The sequence below is a fragment of the Salvelinus sp. IW2-2015 genome, linkage group LG18, assembly GCF_002910315.2.
Source record: "Salvelinus sp. IW2-2015 linkage group LG18, ASM291031v2, whole genome shotgun sequence".
NCBI classification, from domain to species: domain Eukaryota; kingdom Metazoa; phylum Chordata; class Actinopteri; order Salmoniformes; family Salmonidae; genus Salvelinus; species Salvelinus sp. IW2-2015.
In genome coordinates this window covers 28,506,091-28,518,650 of record NC_036858.1, presented here as the reverse complement: position 1 = coordinate 28,518,650, position 12,560 = coordinate 28,506,091, and the positions used below count along the sequence as shown (strand labels likewise).

The 12,560-nt window shown below is 41.7% G+C and overlaps 1 protein-coding gene across 1 annotated transcript in view; it reads right to left on the bottom strand.

Annotated features, from left to right (window-relative positions):
* The window catches only part of dntt (deoxynucleotidyltransferase, terminal), a 157,971-nt gene that overhangs the window by 107,960 nt on the left and 37,451 nt on the right, over positions 1-12,560 (bottom strand). The window contains exons 4-6 of the mRNA XM_024007193.3: positions 10,393-10,563; positions 546-617; positions 205-328 (exon numbers count right to left, since the gene is read on the bottom strand). Of these exons, the coding sequence (XP_023862961.1) occupies positions 205-328; positions 546-617; positions 10,393-10,563 (367 nt within the window). The remainder of the gene's footprint in view (positions 1-204; positions 329-545; positions 618-10,392; positions 10,564-12,560) is intronic.

Genomic DNA, 12,560 nt, shown 5'->3' with positions numbered 1-12,560 from the left:
GGCAAAACTGAACCTAGATCAACACTCCTACTCTGTGACTTTTTGTGAATACAATCCCAGGGATAGAGATACCAGCAGAGTTCGTTATAATAATACTTTCTGTAGTTTGGTCAATATGAAAAGTAGGATCATTGAGTGCAGCTGGATATGTATGTTGTGATYTCAAAAGAAAGAGAAGAGGTTGTGTGCCACTCCTGTTTATACCAGCTCTCTGCATCCTGTTCAACTGGATGTTGGGCTCGGTCAAAATCTCCTTGAATGAGCGCAGCCCTCTGCGGTACCACTTCTCAGCTGTTTTGGGTCCAACCCCGAACACACTGGTGAACAGCTGGCAGGGAAGGACAGATGTACTCAAGAGAACATATTATCAGATTGGACCTCTTTGGGAGGCGGAATTACTGGTACTTGTACTATTTAAATACTTTCTGGCAGCATTRTTATGGTGTATACAATGATCATTTGGTGGAAATGTACAGGAAATAAAAGCTATGGTATTTCTATGACTTCAAAAGAATTTCAAAATAAGTTCCTTTTGAGCAACTTACCTTAAGTGCTTGATATCGTTCATCACCCCGTATCTCTTCAACTTTGAAAGAGCGGCCAAATGTAAGGATCTCCTGTGGAAAATCAAGTAGACTACATTAATGTATTGATTTTACCTGCCAAACTGCTGGTAAGTTCTAAGTAATTTCTCTAAAAACAGTTATATAGCTTGAGTAATTGCTTTTCATTTTAGAACAGATTATACTTAAATCAAGTACCCCTTTGATGCTCKTGTCCATTCCTATTCTATAAATTATATCTTTGGTATGGTTAAGCATCGGATTAATTCCACAATAGCTGTAATGAAAAGCTCAGGGTGTTATTTTACACAGCTCCAAATGTTTGTTTTGAACAGGCTTTGTTGCCGAGCCTAATAGTGTTCTCCTCTCTGGGGAGCACAACTCATTTGCTGGTCACATTTTAAGTGTCTCCATATTACATTTATCAAAGGGTGTAGGAAAGGGATCATCAACTAGATTCATCCGATTCGGGATGCTTTTTTCTTGAGCGCATGTTCAGGGGGCCAGAACATAATTACAAATGATTACAGAAAAGCAAATTTACCGCAATATGATAGAAAACAGATAGTTGAATATTTGACTAAAACATCATTATTTTAAACCTGGCTTACATTTGCAAATGATCACATACTGTATATCTCTCTATTATGCGTGGGAATACTTTGGAACAGATTTCCAAAATTAAAGTCACTTTATGTCCAACATTTAAAAAGAATGATAAAAAAAGTATCATTATTTTTTGCTCAGAAAATGTGGGGGCGCCAAACAAAATCATCCCGCAGTCCACCTGTTAGGGGACCCTGGTGTAGGATTAACACTCCAAACAACATCACAATTATCTAATAGAACCATAATTGGTCATCTCACAACTCGTGGTGAAGCGTTTACAAGTTTGAGGTTAATATTGTAACAATGAACAGCAGCTAAGACCTGAAAGTAGAATATACTTTTCTGCCTAAAGTTCATTGCTCAATGCTGGTAATCAACCCTCAAGCCAAGGCCAACCCTCCTCAAACTCAGGGATATTGCTCTGACACACGTTCTCATTGGGGTGCACACACACACACACACACACATTGTTCAGCACTACCACTGCCTCAGTGCTCACTACTAGCTACTACTAAGTTGGTTTTTAGCTTTTTCCTCTCTGATATTTACTCAACAATACTCGACTCAGTGGTTGCTTACTGGGTTCACTCTTTTAGTTTCACTTTGTTTTGTATCATGTCACTGGTTTAGTTTTTTTGATTGTGTTCTGTAAAGAGCCACTATGAGAAGTAGGATAGGTAATGACGGACTCTCAGCGGAACACCTATATCAGGCAAAATGACAGTATGAGTGGGAATCTCAAGACAGTTTCCTTTTACTTAACATAAAGAATCCTCATCCTTTTGGATAAAGACTGTGTCTGAGCTTTGAGAGATTAGCTGTCAGTGCTCTCTCTCTTCTTTCTCACCATGCATTTCGTATTGAGACGTTGCCTGAATTTCAGACCTGCATGGATTTGCCCATAGATCTCACCCAGCTGTGGCTTAGCATTCAATTCAAATAGGCATTCTCTGACACTCTACAGCCTGCAATGATTTCTGCCCTGAAGATGTTTGTGAACGTGTGTTTAGGGAGGGTGGGGTGGATTGACCCGATGTGACAGGACATGTGTGTCTGCATTTATGCGACTGCGTGTGTGACTGCACATATGTTACATGGACTGCAGCTGAAGTCTGAAATGTGTATGTATGTGCATGCACAAGTGTATATGGGTGATTCTACAGAAGTGGTACAAATTGCATTCCCACCATAAAAAAATTACATTTATTTACATCATGATACTACTGTATTTTCTAATTAAATTCAAGGCAATAACAAACATACTTGTAACGATCTTTTTCATCTGAAGAACAGGAAAGATCGGACCAAAATGCAGCGTGGTACGTGTCCATGTTAAATTTATTATAACTGAACACTAAATACAAAATAACAAAAGTGAAACAACGAAAATCGAAACAGTCCTGAAAGGTGACACAACACAAAACAGGGAACAACTACCCACGAACACCAGGTGGGAAAAGGCTACCTAAGTATGGTTCTCAATCAGAGACAACGATAGACAGCTGCCTCTGATTGGGAACCATACCAGGCCAAACACATAGAAATACAAAACATAGAATGAAAAACATAGAATGCCCTCCCCAACTCACGCCCTGACCAAACCAAAATAGAGACATAAAAAAGGAACTAAGGTCAGGACCTGACAACACTAAAATTAATATAGTATAAAGTCTTTGTTTATACACCTATTTCTATTTTACCTTTATTTAACTAGGCAAGTCAGTTAAGAACAAATTCTTATTTTCAATGACGGCCTAAGAACAGTGGGTTAACTGACTTGTTCAGGGGCAGAATGACAGATTTTTACCTTGTCAGCTCGAGGATTCGATCTAGCAACCTTTTGGTTACTAGTCCAACGCTCTAACCACTAGGCTACTTTCCGGGGGGTGGCTATCCCAAACCTGACTCCTAAACTGCATGTTTGAAAAGAAAGCTATCAAAAAATGTGTATAATTAACACTATTATTTTAATAGAACATATTGAGTGGTTTTATTATTACATTGATATATACTGATCTAATTAGTAGTTTTGTTTATTTATAAACATCTTTCTGAGGGAACCTCCGGTCGGGCAATTGAAGAAGACGCATTTAAGAGAGGCTCCCAATTAAACTTTTCATATTAACATTTAACATGCCAAATCTAGTTTTCAAATTGATATATTGTTTGGTTATTTTCTTCAAAGCACTTTTTGTTGTGCCATGGTCAAAACCCCCCTGAAGAGAACTGCTATGACCAACGCATCCACGAAGGCCAAACACGAAGGTGTTTGAGCACTGAAAATGGCTGCCACAGCCAGCCCTGCTGCTGCAGAGACATTGTCTATGACCACATCTGTAGCTGAGCTAGCTAAAGAGCAAAGTAGCCTAAAAGAGGATATGGCTGCTCTCATCAGCACCTTGCCGGCACCTCTCCAAACTTCCATTGATGCCTTTTGAGAAACAGTCAACACTTTTGGGCAATGTCTCACTACAATGGAAGGTTCCACCACCGACAACACTGAGCGGATTGTCGAACTGGAGAAGGCTGTCACCCGTCTGAAAACAGACAACACAGTTCTGCTATCAAAGGTAGATTCGTTAGAAGTGATATGCAATGATGTCTTTGACAAGCCGCCAGACCTCGTGTCATGCCCTGATCTGTTTCACCTGTCCTTGTGCTTGTCTCCACCCCCTCAAGGTGTCGCCCATCTTCCCCACTTATCCTCTGGGTATTTATACCTGTGTTTTCTGTCTGTCTGTGCCAGTTTGTCTTGTTTGTTCAAGTCAACCAGTGTGTTGTCTCAGCTCCTGTTTTTCGCCAGTCTCTCTTTTTCTCGTCCTCCTGGTTTTTGACCCTTGCCTGTCCTGACCCTGTACCCGCCCGCCTGACCACTCTGCCTGTCCCTGACCCTAAGCCTGCCTGCCAACCTGTACCTTTGCTCCACCTCTGGATTATCGACCCCTGCCTGCCTTGACCTGTCGTTGGCCTGCCCCTGTTGTTACAATAAACATTGTTACTTCACACAGTCTGCACTTGGGTCTTACCTTGATTCCTGATACCTCGACCAAGTGCACAGATCCCCCCCACCCCCAAATCCAACCCAATGGAGCGGCCTAGGGGATCATTGCTCGCCTTTATCCCTACTAAGACAAGGAATGTGCCATGCGCTGGGCGAGAGAGCATCAACAAAAATTCAGTGGGCAAGATATACCTTTCTACCTGGACAGGAGTGCCAAACTCGTGAAGGTCATCAAAGCCTGTCTCTACAAAAAGGGGATCAAGCTGGCCAACCATGGCAGACGGATTAGCTAACYTTACTTTGCTAGCATTTACTGTCTGGCTAACCACTCATTGACTGTCTCCTAGCTAGCTAGCTAGCGTGACACTGACATTTGCATTGAAGCAATGTTATTATTTCATTCCAGGAGCACCCAAGGACATGTTCTTTTCTTTAGCTTTATGTAACTGGCTAGATGAGATTTCAGACATCAACAGTAACTGATACGTCACATTCTCACTTGCTTGCTAACTGGCTAACTACCGAGATGTGGCTAGCTAGCTGGTTTTGGACATTCAAAATTTGACTGGCTTGCTAGCATGGCTAGATGGATGACTAGCTGCACACAATAACCAGAATACTTAATCATTAAAATGACTATTTGAATAAGGCTGGGGACTTATACCACTTCATCATTTCAAGCTGCTAGCTGGCTTCATTATTGTTGGATATTTGGGCAACTAACTAGTTAGCTACACCTGGAATCAAATGACTGATTTCCTGTGTCCATGTAAGTAACTTAGCTGGCGTTAGCAACATAATGTTTTCTGTATGATCTTGAGCTCTCTAAAGACGACTTAATCCTATAATCTCAGGGTAGACTTTGGGGTGATTTCATAAGCTTTCATGCTTTTGAATGTTTAATTCAGTGAGTGTTTAGATACAGTATGTATTGTAGCTAAAATGTATTCAAATGTTATTTGTCACATGCTTTGTAAACTAACAGTGAAACGCTTACTTATGGGTCCTTCCCAACAACAACTTGGCTATATGTAGCCTTTATTTAACTAGATAAGTCAGTTAAGAACAAATTCTTATTTACAATGACGGCCTACCCCTGCCAAACCCGGACGACACTGGGCCAATTGTGCGCCGCCCTATGGGACTCAAATCAAATCGAAGTATATTTGTCACGTGCGCCGAATACAACAACCTTACAGTGAAATGCTTACTTACATTCTCTAATCATGGCCAGTTGTGATACAGCCTGGATTCAAACCAGGGTGTCTGTAGTGACACCTCTAGCATTGAGATGCAGTGCCTTAGCCCGCTGCGCCACTCGGGAGCAGCGGGATACCTGTACCGAGTCGATGTGTAGGGGTATGAGGTAATTGACGTAGATATGTACATATAGGTGTACATATAGATAAAGTGACTAAGCAACAGGATAATAAATAGTATCAGTATTTATGATGAGTCAAAAGAGTTGCAAAAAAAGGATCGATGCAGATAGTTTGCGTAGCTATTTGGCTTGGGGGTAGAAGCTGTTGTAACGGTTCTCCTCCTCCTCTTCATCCGAAGAGGAGGAGCAGGGATTGAACCAAAATGCAGCGTTGTGTGATGACATAATTTATTTAAACAAGACGAAAAAACGAACTATACTTGAATAATTAACAAAACAAATAAACGATGTAGACAGACCTGGACGACGAACTTACATGAAACACGAAGAACGCAATAACAGGAAAACTGACTACATAAAACGAACYAACAAACAAAACCGAAAACAGTCCCGTGTGGCGTAACATACTGACACAGGAGACAACCACCCACAAACAAACAGTGTGAAAACACCTACCTTAATATGGCTCTCAATCAGAGGAAATGAAAACCACCTGCCTCTAATTGAGAGCCATATCAGGTCACCCTTTAAACCTAGAAACAGAAAACATAGACTGCCCACCCAAACTCACGTCCTGACCAACTAACACATACAAAACTAACAGAAAACAGGTCAGGAACGTGACAGCTGTTCAGAGTCCTGTTGGTTCCAGACTAGGTGCATCGGTACCGCTTACCAACAGTCTATGACTCGGGTGGCTGGAGTCTTTGACAATTTTTAGCGCCTTCCTCTGACAATGCCTTGTATAGAGGTCCTGGATGGCAGGGAGCTTGGCCCAAGTGATGTACTGGGCCGTACGCAGTACCCTCTGTAGCGCCATGCGGTCAGATGCCAAGTATTTGCCATCGGTGATGCAGCCGGTTAAGATGCTCTCAATGGTGCAGCTGTAGAACCTTTTGAGGATCTGAGGGCCCGTGCCAAATCTTTGCAGCCTCCTGATGGGAAAGAGATGATGTCGTGCTTTCTTCACAACTGTGTTGGTGTGTGTGGACCATGTTACTTCCTTAGTAGGGGTGTAACYGTTCGCCAAACCCACAGTTCAGTACATATTGTGGTTTTGGGTACACTGTTCGTTCAGTTTCGGTACAGCAGGAAATTGAAATTCCAATAGTTACTGTAGTAAATGTTGGTTTATTAAAGAAAATACAAAGTGTTGGTATTCCTGATTCCGTAAATGTTCATGAGTCATATAATGACTTTTTGAGAGCACAATCAGGAATACCAACACTTTGTATTTTCCTAAATGAAAACACACGATTACTCATCAACGACAACATTAAAATGAAGTGCAATATGCATGTGAAATCAATATGAAAACATGGCTCAGATATTGTYTAGGCCTATGTTGTAATGTTTTCTTACAAAGAGAAAAATATACGCACTTGTGTGACTCTCATAAAAGGGGTGTGTATGTAACACATACTTCTCATTTCCCACTCTGGAGTAATGTGATGGGCTGTCACTGTTAAGTAGCTCTCTGTAGCCCTGGTGGGCCATCCATCTGTAGTAAGCGCAACACAGGGTGCATTGGCCAATTCATTGACAACTTTAGCTTTAGTTTGCTTATATAGAGCGGGTACTAACCTGTTTGCTGAAATGGGTGTAAGGGAGAAGTTCGTAACGTCCCTCGAGCACTTTCATGAGGTGCTGAAACCCCCTATTCTTCTCAAACACTGATAATGGGCGCATATCCACGGCTATAAACATACCTATTGCTCTTGTAATTTATTTGGCCCATTCAGAATCAGCTGCGAAGGGCTGCTTGAATGCAGAGGGGAGACAAAGTTGTGTTGTTGTTTTTTTGCGTTTCTGTCTTGCTCCGGTAGTAGGAATACTGGGGTGATGTCTGAGTAAATGTGTCAACATGTTTGAGGTTGAGCAGTGGTAACATGTTCTCTCTGTCCATCACGGTTGTAATCTACTGGGAAACCAAAATGTTCCCAAACTGGAGATTAAACTATGATGGAGAATCCTCCTGGTTTATCAACCCCATCACTGGTAAACAACTAGTTTCCGGCTGCTCCTCACAAAAAGACAGTTAGAAATGCAGCAATTAATATATACTTTTTGATTACAACGTGCACATAGGCTCTAGTTGTTTTCAGTGGTGCAAAGTACTTAAGTAAAAATACTTTAAAGTACTACTTAAGTCGTTTTTTGGGTATCTGTACTTTACTATATATATTTTTGGCAACTTTTACTTTTACTTCACTACATTCCTAAAGAAAAMAATGTACTTTTTACTCCATACATTTTCCCTGACACTCAAAAGTACTCATTACATTTTGACAGGAAAATGGTCCGATTCATATACATCCACGGTAATCCCTACTGCTTCTGATCTGGCAGATTCATTATACACAGATGCTTCGTTTGAAAATTATGTTATGTGTTGGAGTGTACCCCTGGCTATCAGTCAATAAAACARGTAAAAATTTGTTCTGTCTGGTTTGCTTAATATAAGGAATTTGAATTGATTTATACTTTTACTGATGTGGACTGCAATAGCAATTGTGGATCTGTTGGGGTGGTATGTGAAATGGAGTGGGTCCAGGCTGTCTGGGAAGATGGTATTGATGTGAACCATGACTTTCAAAGCATTTCATGGCTAAAGATGTGAGTGCTACTGGGCGATAGTAATTTAGACAGGTTACATAGGCGTTCTTGGGCACAGGGACTATGGCGGTCTGCTTGAAACATGTAGGTATTATAAACTGGGTCAGGGAGAGGTTGGAAATGTCAGTGAAGACACTTGTCAGCTGGTAAGCGCATGCTCTGAGTGCACGCCCTGGTAATCCGTCTGAATGTTAACCTGTTTAAAGTTCTTACTCACATCGGCTACGGAGAGTGAGCCGGCGTAGGAGGATTCGATCTTAGTCCTGTATTGACACTTTGACGTGGATTGTAGGTGGTTGTAGCGGGATTTCTTATAAGCATCTGGATTTGTGTCCCGCTCCTTGAAAGTGGCAGCTCTAGCCTTTTGCTCAGTGCAGATGTTTCCTGTAATCCATGGCTTCTGGTTGGGATATGTACGCACGGTCACTGTGGGAACAACTTGTTAATGAAGCCGGTGACAGATGTGGTAAACTACTCAATGTTATCGGATGAATCCCAGAACATATTCCAGTCTGTGCTAGTGAAACAGTTCTTAAGGCTGGGACAATACCAGTATCGCAATCCTCATTAGTATCGTGTCAAGGAAACAAAACACGAGGCGGATTTAACTTRTTTAGGAAAACAGCCCTAATGTTGGAAACAGCCCTAATGTCGGAAACAGCCCTAATGTCGTTTTTTTCCCCTAACAGTAACTACGTTTCCATCCACAGTTTTTATGTGAGTAAAGTTGTACCGTAGAATAAAAAAAATCACGACAGCTGTGATGGAAACAGGACGTTTCCATACAATTMTATAAATGTCGACAGTTTGTTCGTCTGTAAAAAATTATGCTAGAAATGGCGATGGAAGCGTCTTTATGTGCAAATAATGATATAACAACCATCATARCGAAGTAACGTGATGACATAGTGTGTTGTCCCCCACTACGACTCAGGAAAGCATGTAGTTATATTAGGCTACAGATGAAATAAGCTATGATGAACTTCACAGGGTGGTGAAAGTGCACAATGATCTTGATGCTCCTTTCCAATAAATATTGAGGATCTTATTCTGGTGACATGATGATCGATGCTTGACTGCCTTTTGACAACAACAGAAATATTCTCGCTCTTAATAATGCCATCATGTAGACTAGCCTACCCGCACAGCCTACCTGCACTGTATTTGCGAGCTGTTGGCTAGAGCGTACGTGCCAAGACCAGAGTAGCCACATTTGCTATTTAACGCAACAGTTTTTGTGACAAAATCAGTAGAGTTGAAAATGCAACGGAAACACATTGAAAGACATAGATTTTTATTTGGTACATGAAAACTTAAGCGGAAAAACTTGTATCTGTGCCATCATGGCATCTGTGACAGCATGTGCAACACCATTGAAGCTATCTCCATTTTAAAGTGGCATGCGCCATGCTCTACCAACTGAGCTACAGAGGACCAACATGTGGGTAGTGGACAAGTGCACACTTCAGGAAAAAGTGTCAAGTATTGAGATGCATAGCCAGCGGGGAGACTCCAATCTTCCAAGAGCCCAAACATTGACATCTATTTGGCCAAAAGACAATGTGCTATACTATACTGTAATTTACTGTACTAAACTGTACTGAACTGTACTGAACTTGAGTTTCTTACAAATGAAGAAAGGGCCCATGGACTATTGATCTGGTGGTCTGGATCTTGAGACCACTCGAGACCACATTAATTTGGTCTTGAACTTATTACAGTCTCAACTCACTGAGTCTGGATCTTGGGACCAATGGCCTGGTATAAATCTTTGTCTTGGCTCCTGGATATTACCTTAGTCTTTGGTATACAAACCATAGGCAACCCAATTTGAAAAAGACAATACTCGCTGATCACTCCCAACCCATTGGAATCCCCACCCAGTTGACTACTTTTAAATGGTGGAAGCCCTCAATGGCAATGTCTATACTAAAACAAGTTAGATCCACCCAGAGTCCTCCATTTATCTCTATGATTGACACTTGAGACTGAAACGTCTGTTATTTTTCAAAAATAAATATAAGATAATTTGACATAATTAATTAGATGCATAAGTAATTCAATCAATCAGAAAGGTTCAGATTCATACAATCAAGACGGAACACTTTACAGAGAACAATATAGATTATATTTCTCTAGATTAAGTCTTAAAGTTTAGAAAATCCATTTAAACAATAATGTTACTATTTAGTTAATGTGGTATGCAGTGGAGATGATATTACCTCCATGACAGCCTTGGTGTGTTCCCCCAGGCAGGGGAGGCCCTGGATGGCCTCCAGACATTGCACTGCTGACGGCAGACTCTTCAGGACTGAGGCTGCTTGACGGAATGCCAGGCATGGACCCTTACTTTCATTGAACTCAGAACTTTCAGCCAGTTCCTCCATCACATCCTACAGAGAAGAGGGGAGGATGGGACAGAGAGAGAGAGAGAGAGAGAGAGGCACAATGAAAGGAGAGGGAAGAGAGGAGAGGGATGTGAGAAATATGAAGATGAGAAACAAAGATGAAACAAGGAAACCCAAAAGAATTGTGATATGAGGTCAGAGAAATAGAGGGATGGGAGAGGACAGAGAGAAAAACAAAGGGAGCGATAGTGTGGGGAAAGAAAGAGAGAGAGATATGTCAGGTGTGCACTCAAACATCAAATGCACTGACCCGTGGTGACAGTCAGACAGGGATCGGAGTACACAGTTCCCCTCTCCTTCACTCTGCTTCTTTACCCCCATCCATCTGTCTTCCCGCCATGGTAGGCCCAGGCGCACAGGCCTTCTACTGGATGACCGCACAGTGACATGTTGGTCGGTGTGCGCCAGAGAGGAACCTGTCATTTTCCTCTTGTTGACAAAAGGCTCCCCAGGGGCCTGCAGTGCTCTCTCCTCTCTGAAGCAACATGGTGGTTCAAACGAAAGTAAAGAACAACTGGCAGGAGTTTTCCCTTTTGTTATTTTCAGAAGAAGGATTTGGCCGGGGGGGAGGGGGCGGGTTTATGCATGAGCTGTCCCAGAGGACACCATGTTCCAGGAAAGAGAAGCTTCATTACTCGATACCCATTGCTCTGCATTGATATACAGAACAGACTCATGGTAAATGTAGGTATGTACAGTCAGGTCCATAATTATTGGCACCCTTGATAAAGATGAGCAAAAAATACTATATAAAATAAKTAATACAAATACTGAGCTATATTGCATGCTAAAAAAAAGGGAAATTATATTATTTTATACTAATCTAATTGCTCAGAGAAAGATATTTTGCTTAACAAGCAATAAAAAAAATGAGGGATCAAAATTCTTGGCTCCCTACCCTTGCGAGGATAACAACACTGTGGCTTTTTTGAAAATGTTTGATGAGATTGGAGAGCACACTGAAAGGGATCTTAAAACATTCCCCCATAAATAATCTTTCCAGATCCTTGATATCCTTTGTCTGCGTTTATGGACTGCCCTCTTCAAATCAGACCACAGGTTTTCAATGGGGTTCAAGTCCGGAGACTGTGGCAGAGGCAGCCAGYTTTTTGGCCGCAAGGGGATCTTCCATCAAGACAATAACCCCAAGCACATATCCAAATCTACAAAGAAATGGTTAATTGACCACAAAATCAATATACATGACCATCTCCCAATGTCTGTTGGAAAGCAGACTGAACTCTAGAATTTTGCCTGTGCTTAGCTCGAATCCGTTTATTTTTATACAAAAAAACTCCCTAGTCCTTGCCAATGACAAGCATACCCATAACATGATGCAGCTACCACCATGCTAGAACATATGAAGAGTGGTACTCGGTGATGTGGTGTTGGATTTGCCCCAGGACATCAAGTTAATATCAGGTATCAAGGTAAGACCCAGATGCAGACATGTCGAATTGACTATGGTTTAATATTCCAACAGGGGCAGGCAATAGACAGGTCAAGGCAGGCATGGGTCAGTAAACCAGAGGTGYGGRAAAGGTACAGATCAACAGGCAGGCTCAGGGTCAGGGGCCGACAGAGTGGACAGGCAGGCGGGCTCAGAGTCAGGACAGGCAAGGGTCAAAACCAGGAGGGCGAGAAAAAGAGAGACTGGGAAAAGCASGAGCTGAMAACAAAAACGCTGGTTGACTTGACAAACATGACGAACTGGCWACYGACAAACAGAACASAGATATAAATACACAGGGGATACTGYGGAAGAAGGGTGACACCTGGAGGGGGGTGGAGACAATCACAAGGACAGGTGAAACAGATCAGGTTGTGACAGTTCATTTCTTTGCCACATTTTTTGCAGTTTAACTTTAGTGTCTTATTGCAAACAAGATTCATGTTTTGGAATATTTMGATTCTGAACAAGCTTCCTTCTTTTCACTCTATCATTTATGTTAGTTTTGTGGAGTAACTACAATGTTGTTGAT